This window comes from Manihot esculenta, chromosome 4, assembly GCF_001659605.2.
Source record: "Manihot esculenta cultivar AM560-2 chromosome 4, M.esculenta_v8, whole genome shotgun sequence".
NCBI lineage: Eukaryota > Viridiplantae > Streptophyta > Magnoliopsida > Malpighiales > Euphorbiaceae > Manihot > Manihot esculenta.
This window is the reverse complement of record NC_035164.2, coordinates 29,432,631-29,454,178: the sequence shown is the minus strand read 5'-3', so window position 1 is coordinate 29,454,178 and position 21,548 is coordinate 29,432,631. Positions and strand designations below refer to the sequence as shown.

General features: G+C 30.1%; 3 protein-coding genes and 1 non-coding gene across 8 annotated transcripts; 1 reads left to right on the top strand and 3 right to left on the bottom strand.

Annotated features, from left to right (window-relative positions):
- Positions 1-2,532: 2,532 nt before the first annotated feature.
- Positions 2,533-5,141, bottom strand: LOC110613335 (laccase-11). Its single transcript, XM_021754411.2, has 6 exons — positions 4,880-5,141; positions 4,643-4,794; positions 4,300-4,544; positions 4,085-4,213; positions 3,090-4,013; positions 2,533-2,857 (listed from the first exon to the last, which is right to left on the bottom strand). The coding sequence occupies exons 1-6, from the start codon at positions 4,976-4,978 to the stop codon at positions 2,727-2,729; spliced, it is 1,680 nt and encodes a 559-aa protein (XP_021610103.2). The 5' UTR covers positions 4,979-5,141; the 3' UTR covers positions 2,533-2,726.
- A 1,060-nt stretch (positions 5,142-6,201) lies between these two features.
- LOC110613334 (putative pectinesterase 11) lies at positions 6,202-7,890 on the bottom strand. Its single transcript, XM_021754409.2, has 5 exons — positions 7,570-7,890; positions 7,303-7,462; positions 7,047-7,235; positions 6,699-6,934; positions 6,202-6,554 (listed from the first exon to the last, which is right to left on the bottom strand). The coding sequence occupies exons 1-5, from the start codon at positions 7,812-7,814 to the stop codon at positions 6,350-6,352; spliced, it is 1,035 nt and encodes a 344-aa protein (XP_021610101.2). The 5' UTR covers positions 7,815-7,890; the 3' UTR covers positions 6,202-6,349.
- A 3,803-nt stretch (positions 7,891-11,693) lies between these two features.
- Positions 11,694-11,778, top strand: LOC122723602. Its single transcript, XR_006350588.1, has one exon. It is a non-coding gene; the product is annotated as a small nucleolar RNA U30 (small nucleolar RNA).
- Positions 11,779-16,064: 4,286 nt separating this feature from the next.
- LOC110612840 (transcription factor bHLH63) lies at positions 16,065-19,161 on the bottom strand. 5 transcript variants are annotated; one of them, XR_002487519.2, is made up of 7 exons: positions 18,264-19,161; positions 17,763-18,002; positions 17,543-17,677; positions 17,370-17,441; positions 17,106-17,282; positions 16,897-17,020; positions 16,065-16,268 (listed from the first exon to the last, which is right to left on the bottom strand). XR_002487519.2 is itself a non-coding variant. In XM_021753659.2 (7 exons), exons 1-6 carry the CDS (start codon positions 18,756-18,758, stop codon positions 16,958-16,960), a joined length of 1,182 nt encoding a protein of 393 aa, XP_021609351.1. In that variant the 5' UTR covers positions 18,759-19,161; the 3' UTR covers positions 16,065-16,268; positions 16,910-16,957. The 5 variants fall into 5 exon arrangements, 2 of the variants coding, with proteins under 2 accessions (XP_021609351.1, XP_021609352.1); XR_006350366.1 differs by having other exon boundaries at positions 16,910-17,020; positions 17,370-17,422; XR_002487521.2 differs by having other exon boundaries at positions 16,910-17,020; positions 17,106-17,279; positions 17,370-17,422.
- Positions 19,162-21,548: the final 2,387 nt, after the last annotated feature.

The following is a 21,548-nucleotide window of genomic DNA, read 5'->3' as shown; positions in this document are numbered from 1 at the left end:
TTTGAGAATGGATATTGCTTTTAAGGGTGGTTTGGAATGCATGCTAGTTTAATATCCTAAAAAGCCAATTTTTATAGTTGAGTATGCTTTTTGGATGGTTATGCATGATTAAGTTATTCCTTTGGATGCATGCGGTATTTTTTCTTAATTCTTAAGTTGTTTTGAGACCCTAAACATGATGTTGAGTAGTTTTGTAAGCATTTGTGTGGGTTTGGTTGCGTTTTGGAGGCTAGTTGCAGAAGTAGAATCAAGTTTGGCTTTCTGTCAAAATCCAGATTTGGCCGCCGAAGGTCCTTTCGGTCCCTGAACCTACACTTGAGGCAGCTATCTTTGTCCGCTACAAGTGCATCCGAAAGTTTTACTTTCAAATTTGTATAGGGATTTTAGACTGTGGAACCTGTCGCTAAAAGTCCCCTGTTTAGCTGATTCCAACCCGTTTTCTGCATATTTTCTTATATGCTTATAGGGATGCCTTAGGGTAGTTTTTAGAGTATAAAAGTTATGTTTGGTCTCTCATTTAAATCCATCTATGTAGGATCGGACTTGGGAGACCATAGAGGCTAATAGTGAGGTAACTGCTTCAGTGAAAGGCTGGTGTTCGCTAGAGGTGAGTAGAACTAAACCAAACCCTTATTTTAATTAAATCAGATCTTGTAAGCATGTCTATGCATCACGAATACCATGTATATCTGAATAGGTTATTCTACATTAGATTCACGCATATGATGCATTGCATATTTAACTGTTGTTGTGGATAGATATTGGATGATTCACTAGCTCTCGAGTATAATATGATATGTTATGTATGATGGATATAGAAGTCTAGGTCGAGACTTATTCTATGCTCTTGGCATTGTGTAAGAGAAAGCTCATGATGCCCGTTCTACGCTCCTGACACTGTGAATATGTTTATATTTAAGAGGAAGTCCTAAGGAGTACCTGTTGTGAGCCGAGCACTATTAGAATTTACGGAGGGTTACTGGTGACAAATTCATCTTAATGTGAATTGTTTGTATTATGATGCATTTATACAATCGTATGTTTTATTAAACTGTTTTATGTTATGTTTCTGCTCACTAGCTTCTAGTAACTTGTCCCTTTCTCCTAACTCCAGGTTTGCAGGAGGCCTGCAATGTTCTTTTGTATGACCCTTTTCGTGATAGTTTAGTTGCGGAAATGAATTGATGTTATGGACTAGTATTGTGCTTTACTCGAATTTTGTTTTATGATCCCTTTGTCAATGATCTTACTATGCAAAAATTTTAATTTTAAGTTATGCTTGAACTAAACTGTGATATGTAATGATAACTATACTAAAACATTTGATAAGAGTTCTAGTACAAGTTTATATTTTAAATTATAAATGTATGTACATTTTGAATTTTGGTTCACGAGATAAAATATTTTACATATGTTTTTAAGATTTTGTGGGGGTTGTATCTCGTATAACAGTATATATATAGTAAATTTGCTATGAGTTCTAGTTACGTAAAGTCGATCTGAATTTTAGCGCCGATAGTCGTTTTATTTTCAACGAAAAAATAGTTAGCTAAAACAGAAAATAACTAATTAAAAATAATAATAAAAAAATATAATATACGATTTTAGTATAAAAATATCCAATTTGCAATTAGAAAACCAAACATCCAAATTCAAAATTTTGATTTTAATAAATACATAACAAAAACTTGAAAATAACACAATGGATGAAAAAAAGATTAAGAGAAAACATCTTTAAACTTCATTAAAAAAATAGAGAATAATAAAAAAAAAAACTTTTTCCTTCTTTTTTTCTTTCTCATTTTTCCAATAACACAAATACTCTCACCGTCTCTCATTCTACAGCGGCAAACACACTTAGAAAGAGAAACTTTATACCCTAATTCTTTTAAGAAAAAAATTAAAATTTATCAATAAAATTCAATTTATTTATATTTATTAAAAATTTTAAAATTAATTTAAATGTAATAAAATTTAATTAAAGTTTTTTATATTAGACAAATTAATAATAAAATTTCAAATTGATTTAATTTATTTATCATTCTTATTATTTTTAAATTAAATATAAATGTTTACCCTTATAAATAACAATCATTTTTATCACATTCATTGAAAAAATATTATTAATATTTTTGTAATATTTAAAATTTGAATTTTACATATTTTTTATTATTAAAAATATAAAAATTATTTTTTAAAATAATAAAATAATATAATAAATTTTCAATATTAATTATAAATGTATTAAATATTAATAGTGACTATTAAATTAAAATAATTTTTATAAAAAGTAATTATTAATTAAAAATAAAAATTAAAATTAAAACAAACAAGAAAATAAAAAATAGAAAAAAAATAAAAAGATTTTTTAAGGACTAATTAAATAATTTTGATGCAAATAATCTTAATAAAATTATTTTTTGTAAAAATCTAACAATTTTAGCAAGATTTACTTTTAATTCAAAATCAAACCCAAAATAAGGAGATTCACTTTTTAAATAATCTTCTCAATAATAAAAAATCTCATCAGTCCAACAGAAGAAAGAAAAGAGCAATCAAGAAGGGGAAGAAAGAATCTGTGCTAAACTTAAAACATCAATTAGTTACAAGTTTGAAATTTTGAATTTTGTTCCTCCATATAATACATTAGCCTCCAGTCTAATTCTTACATCTTCCAATCGATCATAACCTGGAAATTATCAGTTGGAAAGATAGATTTTGCACAGCTAACAAGAAGGAAGATCCTTAGGTGGAGGCAAGACGGATTGATCAGAGCCTTTTCCATTCTCAACTACAAGTGCTGTTTTCAATCCCCACCCTGTATGTAGCTCCAGGTGACAATGCATGAACCATACCCCTGCAAAAATAAACAAAAACAAGAAAATCATCACCATAATTTTCTGATGAAGAGATCAATGCATTAGTGATGCTGATCCAGTTCCTTGGACGGGTTCGAATCTGCAAAACAAGTAGAACAACCGGTGATTCATCCTTGTTTTGCAAAACATGGACCACCGATGCTCCACTTGTTTTGCAGATCCGAACCCGTCGGAGGAGCTGGTGCAGCGTCAATTAATAACTGAAAATACCTGGATTATCTGCCCTGAACCTTATGGCAGTCCATCCTCCAGTAGGTACTGCAACTGTATTTCTTTCAGGAGGATCAACCAAGTTAAATTTTGCTGGGTCCTTCTTAGGATCAAAGTTTCCAATCCCAGTTCCAACTACAAAGAAATTGTACCCATGTAGATGAAATGGGTGAGACTCAACAATTAGAAGATTTGTGCCCTGAAGTACTAACTGCACAGTTGAATTGTAGGCAATTTTGCTTAGCCTAGTGCCTAAGGTAGTGCCAAGATTTGCAGTCAGAGGTGCACCAGTGTAGTTGAATGGTGTTGGAGGATTATCTGGGAAATCTGTAGTAAATACTCCATTGATGTTGAAGTAGTGAGCTTGAAGAAGGCCAACTTGAGGCATTACAAAAGTTATGTTGTTTAAGGAAGCTGTGAGCTGAGTTCCATTCAAGCAAGATGAACAAGGATTCATCCCTAAACCAATTGTGTAGAAAAGATGTCTGTCTACTTTAAGAGGCACATTTGCCGGGAATTGTCTAGTGTTTAGGCTTCTAAGCTTGGAATTATAACTAAGAGCAAAAGCGGTGTCATTAGGAGCTGGAAGCTGGGGAAGGAGAGGAAATACAGTGTTTGGGATGCATTTATATCGTAGTATAGCAGTTGCTGTTTTATTATCAATGGAAAGTGGTGCATCCATGAAAGGCCTGGCGGCCATGAAATATCTTCCAGGTGACTGTGTTGCTTGAACAACAACGTTTGTTGTCTGGCCTGGTGCAATTAATATTGCTTCAGTTGTAAAGGGTTTTGTGTAAACTGCATCAATTTCTACTACTGTCATCTTGTGACCAGCAATGGCGAAGAAAAGCTCGTCGTTTAGCGCAGCGTTGATGATCCTCAAGAGGTATGTTTTTCCCTGCTCAACCTCCATAGCAAATGTATCTGCAAGAACATGCAGAAAATGTAAACTGAACCAAAGGAGATATACATAACCAGATGGAAACTTCACTCACGTTTCTCAGAACATGGAAAGAGAGGCCCTGGTTTCCCATTGATTGTATGTGCATCAGATGCATATGGGGGCAATCCCAGCTTGTTCCCTTGTTTAACAATCTCTTCTACATCATAGTTCCACCATTCTCCTACACCATTAATGATTTTCAACAATGATAGCAGTTAGAAAAGCTCAAACATTGTTTAGCAATCATGCATGGATGATGAATCCCACCTAGAATGATGACTTCTTCCATTTGAGGCCGAGGGAAAGGAACTGGGTTCCCTAGTTTAGGCATGATAACAATAGCACCATAAACAGTAGCCCTCAGCCAAAAGATATGTGCATGCCACCAGAGTGTTCCTCTTTGTCCTTTTACATTAAAATCGTACGTGTAACTTTGGCCTGTCTTGATCGGACACTGTGTTACATAAGCAGGTCCATCTGCCCAGCCATTCCGAAACTGCTTTAGTCCATGCCTGCAAGAACAACAAAACATTCCTTTTATTAATTATCACAGAAACCTGCACAGTCTCTTACAATTCCTGAGTTGACATTATAATAATAATAATAATACCAATGAATGGACATGTTATATTGAGCATAATTGGTGACATTCACAAGAACTCTATCTCCTTCTCTGACATAAATTGTTGGCCCTGGAAACCTGCCATTTACTGTGACAATGGGCTTGGCATGACACAATCTGCTAACTTTTCTCACTTGAATCTGATATTAAAAGAAAGAAAAATCAACAAGGAAATGGAAAAGACTTGATCTGCAAATAATTGAATTAGTGATATTAATCACTCACATCAAATTGGTATCTCTTAACAGCAGCTTCAACTGGTGGCCGGGAGATGAACCCAATGAAGCAAAGAAATAGAACACAAAATCTTTTACTTAGAGCCATAACACACGTTGATATGCGTTTGAATGAGACTAAAAACTCATGTTACATTTTATAGTGCTTGAAGAATAGAGCATATGAGTTTGTCAAGAGGAAGATGGTCGCTGTTAAATTAGCTAGCTGATGAGAAGAGGTTGCATACCAAAGCTTGTAAGCAAGATACTGATAAGGACTTGAAAAGTATTTAATTCTGCTTGAAGAGGAGATGACAAGGCTCATGTTTTTATTTAAATAGTAGTCACGTAGAGCATGAGAGCTACAATGAGCCAACTGTGACCGTCCACCCTGGACCAGAGCTTTACCGTCAAGGAAAAGTGATTGTATTTATTCTCCTTTTGCTTTATCTTTTTAAGGGTGAATAATTTATTTGGAAATTGTTCAAGTACAGAATTTTTTTTAATATAAACTAAGGATTTCTTTTCTTTTCTTTTCTTTTCTTCCTTGCTTGATACAGTTTGGTTATCAATATCAAGCTCCTTGCTTCTAAGCTTTTATGGGTTTCTATTATACTGTTCGTAAAATAACTTGAAAACTTGCAAATATGAATAATGAAGGAATCAATCCATAATCAATTCAATTTTTGCAGTAGATTGCCCAAGGGAAAGTATGTAATGCAGTATATTAATTATTAAGGGTGATTGATAACATAATTCATTAGATTTAATATAATTTACAGCTTAGTCCCTATTATTTTAATGAGAAACAATTTTATCCCAAGGTTTCATTTTGTTAACAAACTAGTTTTTCTACTAAAATTCATTTTAAACTATAACAATCTAGTCCTTCAAATTTCACCTTTTATAATAGTTTAGTCCATTAATTTTTTGTAACAATTTAATCCTTATCATTTTAATATTTGTAACAATTTAGTTCCTTTAATTTGAGTTGATTTTTTAAATTAACAGTTAACTAATTAAAAACTTAGAATATTTTACTGATAAAATAAAAACTAAATTGTTTACTATTAAAAAAGTAGGGACTAAGTTATAAATCTTGTAAAATTTCAAGGACTATACTGTAAATTATCCTAATTATTAAACTTCTGCCGATAATTCAAGTATGTTACTGTACCATTTGATTTGCATATGGAAGTGAATGAGGAGGTGGGTAGGAGAAAAGTGCTTCTTTCTTCAGGTGGGGTATAACAGATTCTTTATTAAAAAAGAAAGAAATTTCATTTCATTTTTGTAAATATGAATTTATACATAAGAATTAAATATGAGCTGACACAGCCTCTTGCAAGAAAAGGGCTAATAAATGAATGAATATCTACAATGAAATTCCGTACAATGATGAGAAAATAAAAATAAATAAATAAATAATTCTGAATTACACAGAGAAAAGAAACAAAGAAAAAGTGCGCAATTTTTCTAGTTAATTATTTCCAACATGACCCTTGATGATCGTAGAGCCTCTTTTAAAATAGGTTGGTGCACGCCTGAGCCAACGTTGGCCACCAATCATGGCCTTGGTCAAGAAGGGTGCAGCCTCTTCTTTGGATAAGCTTCGCGACCATTCAACTCTCTGAGCTCTGTTAGCTCCTGGCCCATAACACTTGTACTCAGCATAGAACACCGTACTACAGCAAACAAACCAACAAATAAAATTGGTTATGGACACTCTTCCTGTTGAGGTGGATGAGTTAGACTCAATCTATTTTTTAAGAGACGCATAATGCAACAGACATGATTAGGCAATAATTGTGCGGTATTTTTATATGTACCTTTGCTTTGTTTGGCCAGCCCAAGTGTCCCATCCGGCTGGGGCTATAGCTTTGGACATGTAAGAGAAGGCAAACACCACCCTAGAATAATCGCCCCATGGCCTTCCCAGATATGCACTTCCTATGCCGGTGATCTTGCAACCCAAGAAGGTGAAGCCACTATTCTGAGTCGAAGAGTCTCTGTGTTGAGCTGTTATGGATCCATTGTTTTTGGAAATTGAATGCAGATGACAATTCTGCAAACATAAAACTACAGTCATGTACTTTCTCGAAAAAGAACAGAGAATATTCATCTGTCATTTGCAAAAGAATTTATATATTTTTGTAAAAATTTGTTTGTTCACTCACTTCAAAGAGTGAAACAGCATTTCCACATATGAAATCAGTAGCTCCTTCAATGTAGCAGTTGCTATAATAATGTGATCCGGTGTCGTCCAAGAGGGTGTCTTGATATGAGAGAATTCTGCAACCATAGAATGCTGCTCTATCTCCTGATACCCTCAATGCAACAGCTTTGTCACCACTGCCATACGTATTCTGTAGAGGACCAACATTAAAAATTTCACAAATATTGACTAACATGCTAAAAAAAATGAATTGCTACCTGGATAGTGAGATATCTTCCCACAAAATCAGAAGCCAAAACAGAAAGTGTTGGAGACTCAAAAATATTTCCTCCATCACTCCATGTTATTATGGTCTTTGAAGCCTCTGTGCCACTCAGTGTTATGAAGGGCTTATCAGCAGGCACAACCACCTTTTCTCTGCTTAAAACAACATTAATTAAATGTTCATTAAAAGATAATGTCAAGTTAATTGCATATCCACATAGACATGATCATTGATTTGTTTAGTTTTTGCATGCACAAACCTGTATATTCCTGGCTTGACCCAAATAAAAACCAGTTGAGAGTTATTTGGAGGAACTGAGTCTATAGCATCTTGTATTTTCTTGAAATCTCCTTTACCAGACTGATCCACCCTGATAAGAACTGCAGTTGACAAGTCTATGGAAGCTGATGCAGCAGCAGCAGCCATGAACGAACCTAAGAAAGCAACATGAGCTAAGATAATCACAATAATATACCCAGAAATCTCCATTGCAACTGCTCCCATGTGAGAATTTGATGAACTAATAACTATACTTTTGTTTTTCTTCGTCTCGAGTGATGTGCAGAGATAAGGATTTATATTAAACTATGATTCAGTGAAGGGAATGAAGAGAAGGTACTTAACTTATATAGTGATTAGGGAAGACCTTGATTATACATTATGGGCTTAATTAATTAATTAATTAATTATGAAATGTGACATTCCTTGTTTAAGGTCAATGAAATTGGTGGCCTGTAGCCGATTTCTTACTGTTGAAGTTCAAAGATAAAGGTGGCTGTCTTAACGTAAACATGCATGCAAATCAGTGGGATTAGTTGCCAGCGAGATTAATTAGTTGAACATGTACCTCTATTATTTCTTCTTCTTATTATTATTATAATAAGTTGGCTTAATTAAATAATTGTTTAAAAATCATATAAACAAATATTATTCGATAAAATTAATTAATGCTAAGGTGTATTAATTGTAAATGAAGTAATATATTCGCCTGCCAGATAAACCCTAAAGAGATTAATATTACAGCAGGTAGTTTAGAGATTTGATTGGCGGCTATGATTAGAATAGCATAACATTGAATTGGGATTATTAATGTTAATAATTCTCTACACCCACGTGTAAAGCTTTTGCAAGCAAAAGTATAAAAAGAAAAAAAAATCACTTAAATTATAATAAAATACTTTTTAATTAATTTAACTAAATTACTCTTTATCTCTTCCTATTAATCTATTTCAATTATTTTCTTCTATTATTCTGCAACTAATATAATTAAGAGAAAGACAAAAGGAAATGTTAAAGTAGGTTTTTAAAAAATGGTTAAAATGACTATTGTGCTTAACGAAGATAAGAGTAAAATTAAAAAGAAAAATACTTATTAATATCCAAATAATTTTTAGATTCATTATATATATATTCAAAATGATTAATTCAAATTATTTAATACTTTCATATTAATTATTATATATAATTTAATTTTACATACTTTATCGATCTATATCACTGAATCGAATACGATTATTAAATCAGAATCGAACTTTCAAATATTGTGATTCGCTAGTATCTCGAACGATTTCACTTCACCTCACACGAATAGCCCTTTTCTTATAGTTTCACCAGTTCTGCATAATTTGTTTGATTCAGGGTGACTCTCATATATATATATATTCAAGAGAAATTTCATCAGTTTTGTAATCAAATCTGTTGTATGAACGTGACATTAATTTTTTTAAAATAATAAAAAAAAATTAGTAAAAAATAACTTATACAAAATAACGGAAAAGTGGAGGTAGGAATGTTCCCTTATATAATTATTTTAATACTCAAATGAGAGTAATAAATATTATAAAGTAATAAATATTTATTACTAATTATTTTTATAATATAAAAAAATAAGATTAATTATCCATAATTTATAAAGTTCAAGACTATTAACTAGTGAACCTCATAATTGTAGAGATTTTGTTGCTTTTGCACTTGACTGTTGATTCATTGACAACCTCATAATACAATACAAGTTTTTGATACGAGGGCATTTGAAAATAATAATAATAAGAGGAGAAATATATAAATATAGAGAAGATAAGAAATATTAAAAGGGTGCAGGCATTTGAAACGAGTAACTTGAATTTAAAGGTATCGTGTCCTAAAAATAAGGGGGAAGAAGTCATAGTCGCAGCTCATTAGGTGCAGCCCCTTTATTAGTTTATTATCCCTTAATCTTTTGTTAATGGTAACAAGCAACTCAATTGAAATTTGGTAAACAAGGATTAGGTATTAACTCACTTTTTTTATTCTTCTGTTTCGGATTCCAACAAACTTACCTAAGTTACATTGATTTAGAGTTTTTTTTTTTGAAATGGAGTTGGCGAACAATGTAATAGAACTTGAAATCTCTCAAATTTAATCAAATGTATTTAATAATTTCAATTTTTCCATTCGATTATAAAGTTTATATTCAAACACTATAAAAATTCTACAATAATAGGAAATTTAAATACAGTCACATGAAACTCTGAGAATCCTACATTCAATAAGTTTTCCTTTTTAAAAAAATCAAAAATTTTATTAAACTTTCGTAATTTTAAGGAAATGGGTATGTAATAAATATTTAGAATGATTTGTACCCTACCAATTACCACATATCTCATAGATATTTTATCTGAATTGCAAAATGAACTTTTTCGAATAGATCAATATTCAGACTCATTAAAATTAAGCCAACATAAATTCATAAATCAGCAATAGTTTACTATATATTAACAAAAAATAAATTTCTAGGTAAGTTTTTTAATAGATTTTACGACAAAAAGATTTTCATGGATGATTCATTCCGTTTTCTTAATAATTTTTTTTATTATTTAAAATTATTATTTATTTTTTTATATTATAATTGATATTCAGAAATTCAGATAATAAAATTTTTATGTGTTAATTTGATCCATTTAGGGTACTCCTTTTCTTTTATTTTTTTTTGTTCTTGCTTGTCAGTGGCGCCTAACGGCCTCTCTGCTACAGTGACGTCTGTCTCTATCAGGCGGGCCCGTACCATCAGTTGTCATACCTATGTCAAGCGGCCATTTAATTTTTCTCAGTGTGCATGCGATTAAGGCTGCAAAAAGACGTGGCTTACTCATTTCTCTCCATATCTCCTTCTTGGGTCAGCCTCTTCCTTATTGGGCTTAGACTCACAGACGATCCGACCTATCTTTCATGCTAGATTTTGGGTTGGAAGTCACCAGAGCATTTCAAACTTAAGGCCTTTGTGGGTCCTGATCCAGTTCAAAGGGGTACGAGGCCAACGGTTATTAATAATAATATATAAATTAATTATTATAACTTTATTTTATTTTATTTTATTTTGTTTTTAAAAAAAATTTATGTATAAAAAATAAAATAAATAATAATTATAAGATAAATAAAATATTCTTTAACAACTATACTACGAATTATGAATAATAAGGATGGTATTTTGCCATTGAGCATACCATTAAAAATTTATTTGTCCGATGAATATTTATAATTTTTATTATTTTATATTAATCTATTAAACATTTAAATTAAAATAATAATTTATTAAATATTTAAATTTATAAAAATTTTAACAATTAAATATAAATTAAATATATCATTACATTTATAAAAAAATTAAAAATAATTTAATTTATTACTTATGGTATTTGAAATTTTATTGATTCAACTTTAATTTTTATAAAATTTTAAAATTAAAATAATATATTTTTAATAATTTATAAAATTAATAGCATATTTGATAAAATTTAAAGTGGAGTTAGTAATATAAATGATAAAAAAAAATTAATAAATTATTAATAATATAATTAATTTATATTTAATTATTATATTTTTTATAAATTCAAGTGTTAAATATATTATGATTTTAATTTAGATATTTAATATATTAATATCAATTAATATATAAAATTGATTTAACGAAAATTTACTAAAATAGTAAATTATCATAATTAATGTAGTAGTTAAAATGATGCTATTGATGATTTGGAAGAATTAAATTAAATTATTGTTAACTGTTCAGGATTCAATTATTCAAAAACAAACTTCAAATTTCACTATTCAATTATTAAAAAACAAACTTCAAATTGCAATTGTAAAAATAAAATTATAAATATCATAGTTTTTATTTTTAAAAAATGGAAAAGTGATAAATTTGGAAGGAGGTTTTAGTAATTATGGGCGGTCCCAACCCTTGCTATAAAATGGCTAGGAAAGCCAAAAACCCTAGGAAGCAATCCCAATTGAAGCTGCATCGCTTCTAAAACCTCATCTGCTCTGTTCCATCTGCGCAAAACCAATTCTCCTTTCTCTCATCTCTTCAGGTGATTTTTGCATTTTGTGAAAATAAAGAGAAGATGCGATGATGATGAGATAATAATCTCGTTAATCTGATCATTATTATGAGGATAAATCCTCTAATCCATTCTTAATCCTACTGAGCACTCTTCTCTTCCCTTCTCTTCTTTCTTTTTTGAATTTATGAGCTTTGATGTTTGCTTTTCTGCTGATTAGGTCATTTTCCACTTGATAAATTGGGTATGCTGCTTGAGATTACTGTTTGAATTCAGTGAAGGTGGTCTCACTACGTTTTTTGTCCATTCTAACAAGTCTTAATGTAAAAGGATTAAACATCGTTGGAGAAGCACAATTTTTCTAAGTGCAGAAAGAAAATTTTTTTTATAAAATACATTTTCTCTATATAAATTATTTTTCATAAAAACAAAAAAAGTTTTTAACATTTTTTTATGACGTAAGGTATGCATATATGTAATTGAAGAAAATTATTTTAAAAATCATTTTTTCATTTATCTTACAATATTAAAATAGAATTTTAAATAAGATTAATGGAGATTTTTTAATCCTGAAACCAAAAAAAAAAATAGAAATTACATATATGTAGATAGGATCACAAGCCCAATTTTGTAGGATAAAAGGCCCAATTACCATGCAAGATGGGTTGTGGCCCAAAAAATAATAACAGCTGAGAAAACCCAACTCAGCAACACAGGGCCATGGCCGAAGCAAAATAAGAATATTTTTTTACAGAGTGTTTAGTTTAATTTTATATTAGAATTATAAGGAATTTAATTAAAATTCAAATAAAATTTATTTAAAATAAATTTTATTATTTTATTAGATATAACTTAAAATGTAAAATTTAATTGATTTGCATATAATTTCTGTTTTATTTAATTTTATAATTGAAATTTATTTACTTTTAATTTCTAAATTACACTTAAAAAGTAAAGGGTGTGTATATATAAAATTTTCTATTACAAAAAAAAATTTATTCACAATGGGGATTGGGGAAAAATGATTAATTGTTTCAATTTTCTATTACAGAAAAACAATTCCATGATCAAAAAGTTCAATAAATATTAGAATTTTTGTGATTAATTGTTTTGCCCAAAAAGTTCAATGAATATTAGAATTTTTTTTGAACTTTTTAATCATTTTGCCCAAAAAGTTCAATAAATTTTAATCATTTTGCCCAAAAAAATTTTCTATCACAGAAAAACAATTCCATGACCAAAAAGTTCAAATATTAGATAAAATTATTATTTAATTCTATAGAAAAATTAATTAATTAATTTTTTAATTTTAAAAAATATATTAAAATATTTATGATATTTTTAAAAATTTACTATTTAGTTTTTTTTATTTTACCATTAAGTCTATTATTATTTAATTCTTATATTTTAAAAAATTTATTAATTGATTTCTTAAATTTTTAAAAAATTTACTAATTAGTTTCTATCTTTTATATTTTTTTATTATTTTTTTTTAAATGGTAATTGGGATAATAGAACATTAGACTTCTCATATGCATTTATCACCAGATTAAGCTATGAATGTATTTTTTTTTATAATACTTAATAGTTATAACTAATAGATTTTTTAAAATATTAAAAATATTTTAATATATTTTTTAAAATTAAAAATCAATTAATAAATTTTTTTATTAATAATTTTCTCTAAATATTAATTTTAAAACGTTTAGTTATAAGTAGATAAGTCATAAAAAAATCTTTTTTTTTTTTTTAAGTTTAGTTCTTCTATCTCTTCTCTTTTAATCTCAATTACATGTATATATTAAATCCTGCTTTTGGTGTTTATAAGGATATTTGAGGAATCTTGTTAAAAGGTAAAGACAGAAACTTGGTTGCTCAAAGCAAAATCTTGTGGGAACCACTAAATGCAGTCGCAGCCAATAGAATCTTAATGAGTCTTAGCTTTATACATGCATGCCCTGCAATGCATGCACTATGTGAAAGGTGGAGAGGGATAGGAATCACAAATTTAGAAAAGCAAAAGGAAAAAAGAATTCACAGAAAGCTGAAATATGGACCCAAGAAAGAGAAAAGGCAATATCATATTTCACCATCTCAACAAAACAAAGAGAATCAAAGAGATCTTTGCAATGGACCACCCCTTTCACTGTTTCTCTGAGGCTTGAAAATGAAAGCTTATATAGCCTCTCATTAAGAGCTTCTGTAAATCCAACAAAAATTAAATGAAATTTTAGCCAAGGCAAAGCCCCAGTGGTCCCCTGTTTATAGCCGCAACCCAACAAGTAAACCACAATTTTATACCAACAACGAAAATATATGCAGCAGATTTCAAATCGTTTTTATTAATATATGGTTACCGTTAACATGCATCAATTATACATAAAAAAAATTTTCATTAACTTTTTTTTTACTTTTTAATTCCAAAAAGTTATTTTCTTCTATGCTGTTTTTTTTAAATATCATTTTTTTTTCTTTAAATACATTTTCATACCCAAAATTCACTAATAAAATTAATTTAAATTGTGTGCAGATTTATTATTAAGAGTAATGATCATCGGATCTCACCGCCCTAAAATAAAGTCGGACCCAAAAAGATAGTGTCGGTTCAAAGTTCATAAAATCTTCTCTAAACGATCAGTCCAGCATCTCCAGCCCTGACCCAAACATACGGGGCAGGTCGGCAGCCAGTAAATTCAGGTCCAGCAAGAAAAAGTTAAGTCTGGTGATGTGACCTAAGAAAAGACAACAAATCAGTCACTTCACAGCTCTATCCACATGTGCGCTAGAGAAATTAAATGTCTGGCGTGGAGAGGGACTATGATATTCCCATACATATGGACCCGGATGACATAGACATGTAACACTGGGACAGAAAGACCGTTAAACGTCACTGGCAAACAAATAGAAAGGAGATAAAAGGGGAGGAATACCCTCATCTTCATTAAACCCACACAACTACTGTAAATCCCATCATTCTGAATCTCAAAATATCAAAAAGCAAAGTATTTCTTATTGAATTTTAAAACTCAAATTCAAAATTTATAATGTCTAATTTAATTTTATAGTAGCTGGCCCTTAATTTGCTTATTGAAATGATTAGTTAATGTACTAGTATTAATTACATAATTCATATTTGGAATTGCCTATGTTGGAAACTGATGCATTGAGCTTTCAGAAACAGCCTCTTGTATTTATGCATAGTTTTAGCAAAGGAGTTAAGAGCTTGAGTATTAAAGGATAGGTCACCCACTTCTTTTTTTTTTTGGTGAAAACCCACTTTCTTGCTTTAAATAAACATGAATTTTCCTTAAAAACATTTAGCAAAAGAGCTTACTGAAATAGGGTAATTTTCAGGCTATTTCCATTACTTTCAAAGAAGAAACATGTCTAATGATGTAAGCAAGTAAATATCCATAAACTATAGCATAAACTTAGATATTTGAAAGAAGGAATCACAACATAGTAATAATCTTATATTTGTTATTCCTTATTCCTCCATTTGTATGTGCTAATTATCAGTGTCTCAATCAGTATAAATTATTATTCTTTCCTAAGAGGGAGCTCCAGTTGAGGGACAACTTGTGCCACTCGACTACCAAGTGTTCATTTTCATGGGGTAATATATCATATATCAAAAAAATAGAATCGAATCGATAATAGTATATTATTATCAATAATTTAGATGTATTAAATCATATTAATATTAAAATATTTCAATTAAATTTTAAAATACTAAAAATATAAAAAATAAAAAAATTTATTAAAAATTCAAATCGATAAAATCGAACTGAATCGATTCAATTCGATTCGATTTTTGACCAAAATCAATTTGATTCGATTTTCATAAATACTAAAATTTTAATTTTCGATTTATTCAATTCGATTCGATTTTTTAAAAATTATATATATATATATATATTTTTTAAAAGACTTTATCCCTCTAAACACAACTATTTTTATAATTTTTAAAAATTCATTTTATCATATACCCATTTCAATTAATTAGATTAAATAAAGGATAATTTAGTGAATAACTCTTTTTTTTAGTTTAAGTGATTGCATACCTTTCATAATTACTATGCAAAAACCTAAAACAACATTTTGAAGAGATTAATGAACATTAATTAATTTTATTGCTATATGTTTTTAAAATCTATTTTTATGACCTCCCTTTTCTTTTTGTTTGGTGATTATAAAAAATAATTTAATTAAATTAAAAAATATTTTATTTTATTTTAAATTTTGCGTCCTTATATATCATACAAAAACCTATGGGGACTCGGTTATATTATCCTATCCTTTGAATGTTAACCTTCTTTGCCCCATCAATGCTTCAAATTGCCTTCAATCCTAATTATTTGGTCCCAACTGCGTCGCAATCGGCCTTTTCGGTGTCGCAAAAGATCATTATAGAGTGATGAGAGAAAAGGAAGGATTTGATGTTAATAGTTTTGATTTTATTCATACTATGTCATTGCAAGTATACATACAAATATATACGGTATGTACTTAAGAGAAGAAAAAAAAAAAAAAGAATCAAGATCAAATTGCATTAGAAATAAATCTCTCTTCCAAGAATCCTATCAAATCCATATTCTCATTCACATCTCCATCTTCAGATTACTTGCTTCAATGGTGCCTGCCAAAATTAGTTTAAATATCTTTTAGAATCAATATCTCACTCTTACTAGATAATGCCACAGAGAAAAAAAAAAGAAATTATCATTTTGGTCCCTATAAAATAAAAAATTCATTAATTAGACTCTCGATTTCAAAATTATAATTAAATTCCTTTTAGATTATAAGCTAATATGATTAGCAATCATAATCATCAAGATTATTTGATGGTGAGAATCATACAGTACCCAGATGGGACCCATTTATATGCCGTCAATTGGGAATAGATGGCCATTATGTATGTATACAGTTAAAATGCTTTTACATCTTTGGTTGCTTCCTCTTTCAAAAGAAAAATAGTTGAGAAAAATTATAGTCATTGAAAAGATCCTCTGGTTTTTGATAATTTATAAGAAAAGATAGGAAGTTCCCTGTGACAAACTTTTCTTCCTTCTTGTCAATCACAAACATTGATCTTTGTTTTTAGTTTTTCTTCTTCTCTTTTTCTATTTTTCCTAAAGCAAAATCATTAGCATTTGTGGGGTTTTCTTGGGTCTCCATCATTGTTAGTTAAAACCCACTTCGCTTTCTTTTTAGCCTAATGGAAATTATCAAAGCAAATAAAGTGAAAGATTGACAAGACATGTTACCTCTTATCTTTACCTGTAAATGGCTGAGTTGTGAAGGATGTTGATCTTCCTTGTTCAAATGCTACATTGTAAAGATTTTTTGTAGATCAGAAACAGCATCCCAAGTTGATGAGGGCTGAATATGCTACAATAATTACAAAGAAATTATGATTTAAATGAGGAAAATTAGAGATAAATATCAGAAACACCAAGTGTTTATAAGACTTTACAGTGAAGCAAGAAGGGTCAATGAACATTTCAGGGATAGATCCTGAAGAACTGAATAGCTGCTGCTGCTGTTGCTGTTGCTGTTGCTGTGCTTGATTAAATTGAAGGTAGACAGGATTAGTCAAATCTGACGACATCCCAGTTTCTGGAAAATTGGTTGTAGGAGCAGGAAACGCCTGCTGATTGATTGAAGAAGTGCTCAGTGTAACATTATAAAGTTTCAAGTACTTGAAATTTTGCTTGTGTTTAGTGAAATGAGCCTTTACCTCTTTGGCAAATACGTTATCAATGTTAAATTCAAGCCTGGGATTGACAGCAGCTAGTTTCATGGACAAGAACTGTTAATGGAAACATAACATCAAGAACTCAATCAAGAATTTGCAGATACATGCAAGTAAAAGAATGTTTCTGAATAAGCGTAATTAATTAAATTAATCACCTCTACTTGTCGTTGAAGAGATTGAACATAGTTAATGATTTCGTCAAGCATGCCTGCTTTTCCTGTAATTTTATTACATCCTGGTACCAAATCCTGCAGGTACTTCATTCTCTCGCTGATTTTTTCCCTTCTCACCTAGAAAACTCACATGTATGAGAAACGATTGCTTAAAGAAAATTAATGGAGGACTATGATTAGAGAAGGTTCTCTTTCTACTCACTCTTTCAGCTAAGCTATGGCTGTCAGTGGCTTGACCTCTGCGTGCTCGGACATGAATGTAATCTGGTTTTTGAACCTCTGTTACTTTTGAATTATCCTTGGATGTCTCTGCAGAATTTTCTTTGGTACTGTTTTTGCTGGTGCTGCTGCTCTTGTTATTATTTTTTTCTGTGTTCATTGACTCTCCTTCCCCTGCACATCCTTTGACCCTTTTGTCCCTGCTTTCATCTTCTGCAACGACCTAAATATACCCAGAAAGATTCTTTCAGTAATAGGTTGAACAAATTAAACCAAGCAAAAGCAATATCATGCGTCCTTTGACATCCTGTTGCTTTTTAACTATAAATTATTATTTAATGGAGCTTGTCATGAGACAAATATTGAATAACACAGCTAAAATAGAGCCGTGCACCCAGTGCAGAGCGAAAGAAAACAGAGAAAGGAAGAATTTTTATGCAGAGTTTTAAAGAGAAAATGTTGATTTAAGCACACTCAAACACACCTTTGTGTTATGCTGCAGTTTATCGACCTTTCTTTTCTTCAAATTCTCTCTGCCAACTCCAGGACTCAACTTCTCTGACATAACAGGCTCTCTGCTTTCGGCCAAAACCGTAGCATCCACCGCAGCCCCCGCCACAGCTGGTTGGCAGCTGGAAGTCCTAGAAATAGCATAATTGACATCAAAACCAGACCCATTGTTATTCTCATATCCAGAAGGACCAAACCCCACCAAACCAGGCCAGCCGTTATCCATCGAAGCAGGGTCAGGCTTCACAGACCGAGTCACGACCTCACCTAGATCACCCTGGAGCCCCTGATGCTGTAGCTGCAACTGAAACACCCCACTCAAATCGCCAAAAAAACTCTCTTGCTGATGGTGCTGCTGCTGTTGCTGTTGTAGCTCTTGTTCTTGTTGCCATTTAAAGCGAGCCCTTTGTCTCTCAAGCACTGTCATGTCCGTACAGTGCAACATCTCCGGCAACAATGCTCTATTCATGGTCCCGAACAACCACACAATGAAGAGGTAGAAAAGCCAAAAGATAGAGAGAGAAAGAACAGAAAAAGTGAAAGATTAGCAGTGGGTGGTTGCCGCTAAAGTACGCAGGGGGAGGGAAAAAGGATATTACTCTAGTGGGAGTTAGTGAGAAGAGTGATAGACGAAGTACATACACTGCTGCAGATAGGGGCATGTATGGATACGTGTGAGTGGAAAGGGTATTGGGATTTGGAGATTATTTTCAGGTTTCGAGTGGAAGGAAAGAAAGAAAGAGGAAATAATGTGAAGGGTAAAGGGGGAGAGAGGGGAGGGCGGGGGTATATATAAATGAGCTGAGAAAGGTGGCCGGAATCTGACAACAACTGGCCGGGGATTATTACGAGAGAGAGAGAGAGGCAACTGGGGCAGAGAGCCATCGAATGTATCCATAACCAGAGGCCGTGGGCGGTGGGTCCTACTGACATGACCGCCACGTGGGCGTGTCCGAAGCACTGGAAAACGGCGTAGGGTTGCCTTTGCCTCGGTTTTGCTCCGTAACGGGGTTTAGGAAACATGCAGTAGCAGTCATATATATATATAAAGAAAAGGCTAATTGCTTGAAAACTTTCATATTTGTCTTATTTTATATTTTAATTTAAATATTTAAATTTTAAATAAATTTGATTCAATACTTTTATTTAAATATAATTTTAATAAATTTTTCAAATTTAAAATTAAATACATATAATTTAATTATTAAATTTACGGTCTATACTTTTAATTTTATTTTATACTAATAATTATAAATATTTTATAATAAATAAATTATTCTTAATTATTTAATATATATTAAATATTTTATTATAAATATATTATTTTAAAATTTTTATAATTATTGTGATAAAATAAAATTCATTTATTATTACAGTTGTGTACAACCTATTTAACAGTTAAATTAGTATTGTTTTTAAAATTAAATATACCAATTAATTATAATTAAGTATGAAATAATATTATTTTTTATATATAAAATTAATTTATATTTAAAAAAACAAAATATTATATTTAACATGTTATTTGAACTCTTTATTTTTAATTTTTTAAAAATTAGCAAAAATTATACAATTCATTTAAAATTTAAATATTTTTTAATCAATTGGTCATATATATACTTCCAACTGATTCTATTTATATTGATAATGTAAAATTATAGTTGAATTTACATAAAATATGGATTAATTAGAAGTCAGTCAAATTAAAAATTGCCCATAATTAAAAAGATTTCCTACTCAACAATATTTTAAAAAAATATATATGCAAAAATAAAAATAAATTATATATTTAGAATTATTTTTCACATAAAAACTTCCTTTGGTCCATGCAGTTATTTGATTTTTGGTCTTCCTTTTTTGTTATTAATATAAAACAAAAAATTACAGATTTACATTTGATTCATATGAATGAGTTGGACCTAAATTCCTTCGTGGCTGCTTTTAACCCTCATTCGACATTGGCTTGGCTTGGAACTTTTCCCGTGAAGATAGAGAATTAGAGCCGATGACTACTGATTTTCTTCACCTCGATTTGATGTCAAGCTCATGACAATAGCCCATTATTTAAAGACCCTCATGCCTCCCATGCAAATTAAGTCCAGTCCGCTCAAGTCTTGAGACCGAACTCCATCTGAATTTCTCAACCAGGCCGTCCCAGCCTTTATAGCTGCTCAAGCAGATTCCCTATGGGCCCCGCTTTAATCTTGTCTTCCGGTCCAGGCCGGAATCAGGAAGGAGATCAATCCATCTATCTTGTGAGTCCATTCACACGTGCGTCCAAAGAGAATCAGATGCCGTTACGCATGGGACAAGGATATGATATTTTCGTACGTCCGAATCAACATGACAGGGACAGGTGACCCAATGATAGACAGTTTGTTATATATCACTAGCAGACAAAAGAAAATAGATAAAAGGAAAATTGTCCTCCTCGAGGCCAAAACTTTTGGCTAAATTCACAAAATTCCTGTAAAATCCTATTTTTCTGAATCTGAGATAATCAAAAGCAATTATTATAATTATATGAATTTTAATAACAATATTTTATCTTCTTCAATCCCCCAATTGAACATGCTTTGCTAGCATGTATTCACATGCTTTGATATGCGTTATTTGATTCAAGATACTATATTTTTTAAAGCACATGTTTCTAAATAATTTACTTTTTAAGAAATATGATATAAATATTTTTATATATAAATTAATTTCACATAATTAATTTCAAGTTATCAAATTTTATCTGTACATTATAAAAATAAAACAATTATATTTTAATTATTATATATATTTTATTAAAAATTAATATTTTTATATTTATTTTATTAATATAATAAATTAATATATATTTTTATTAATCATCTTAATAATAACAATTTAATATAAGTTATCAAATAATAAAATATATTTATTAAAATTAATTATATTTTTTTAACCAACAATTAAGATTTAATAAATATATTTTATTATTTAAACTGACAATTAAAAATTGGAGAGTGAAATTGAAAATATCTCATATTTATTCAGATATATTTATTATCAAATTAAATCTGTGAGTATTTATCAGCAAATTAAATATATGAGTTAAAAAATAGTAATTACTCAATAAAATATTATTTATTAAAGAAAAAACATAATGTAGGAAATGAAATTTGGCACTATATTTTAGATATTTAATTATTTGTTTTTAATTAATGACTCCTTAAAAAATAAAATAATTTTTTATTAACTTTTGAAATATATACTATAGAGTGATTTTACT

Excerpts from the sequence above, each read along its gene's own strand:
- LOC110613335 (XM_021754411.2), bottom strand. The coding sequence starts at position 4,978 with ATGGCTCTAAGTAAAAGATTTTGTGTTCTATTTCTTTGCTTCATTGGG. Across the intron at positions 4,795-4,879 it reads TTAAGAGATACCAATTTGAT|ATTCAAGTGAGAAAAGTTAG; the intron begins GTGAGTGATTAA and ends TTTTAATATCAG. Across the intron at positions 4,014-4,084 it reads CTTTCCATGTTCTGAGAAAC|ATACATTTGCTATGGAGGTT; the intron begins GTGAGTGAAGTT and ends ATGTTCTTGCAG.
- LOC110613334 (XM_021754409.2), bottom strand. The coding sequence starts at position 7,814 with ATGGGAGCAGTTGCAATGGAGATTTCTGGGTATATTATTGTGATTATC. Across the intron at positions 7,463-7,569 it reads GTCAAGCCAGGAATATACAG|AGAAAAGGTGGTTGTGCCTG; the intron begins GTTTGTGCATGC and ends TGTTTTAAGCAG. Across the intron at positions 7,236-7,302 it reads GAAGATATCTCACTATCCAG|AATACGTATGGCAGTGGTGA; the intron begins GTAGCAATTCAT and ends GGTCCTCTACAG.
- LOC110612840 (XM_021753659.2), bottom strand. The coding sequence starts at position 18,758 with ATGAATAGAGCATTGTTGCCGGAGATGTTGCACTGTACGGACATGACA. Across the intron at positions 18,003-18,263 it reads AACTGCAGCATAACACAAAG|GTCGTTGCAGAAGATGAAAG; the intron begins GTGTGTTTGAGT and ends GGGTATATTTAG. Across the intron at positions 17,283-17,369 it reads ATAACGTATTTGCCAAAGAG|CAGGCGTTTCCTGCTCCTAC; the intron begins GTAAAGGCTCAT and ends TCAATCAATCAG.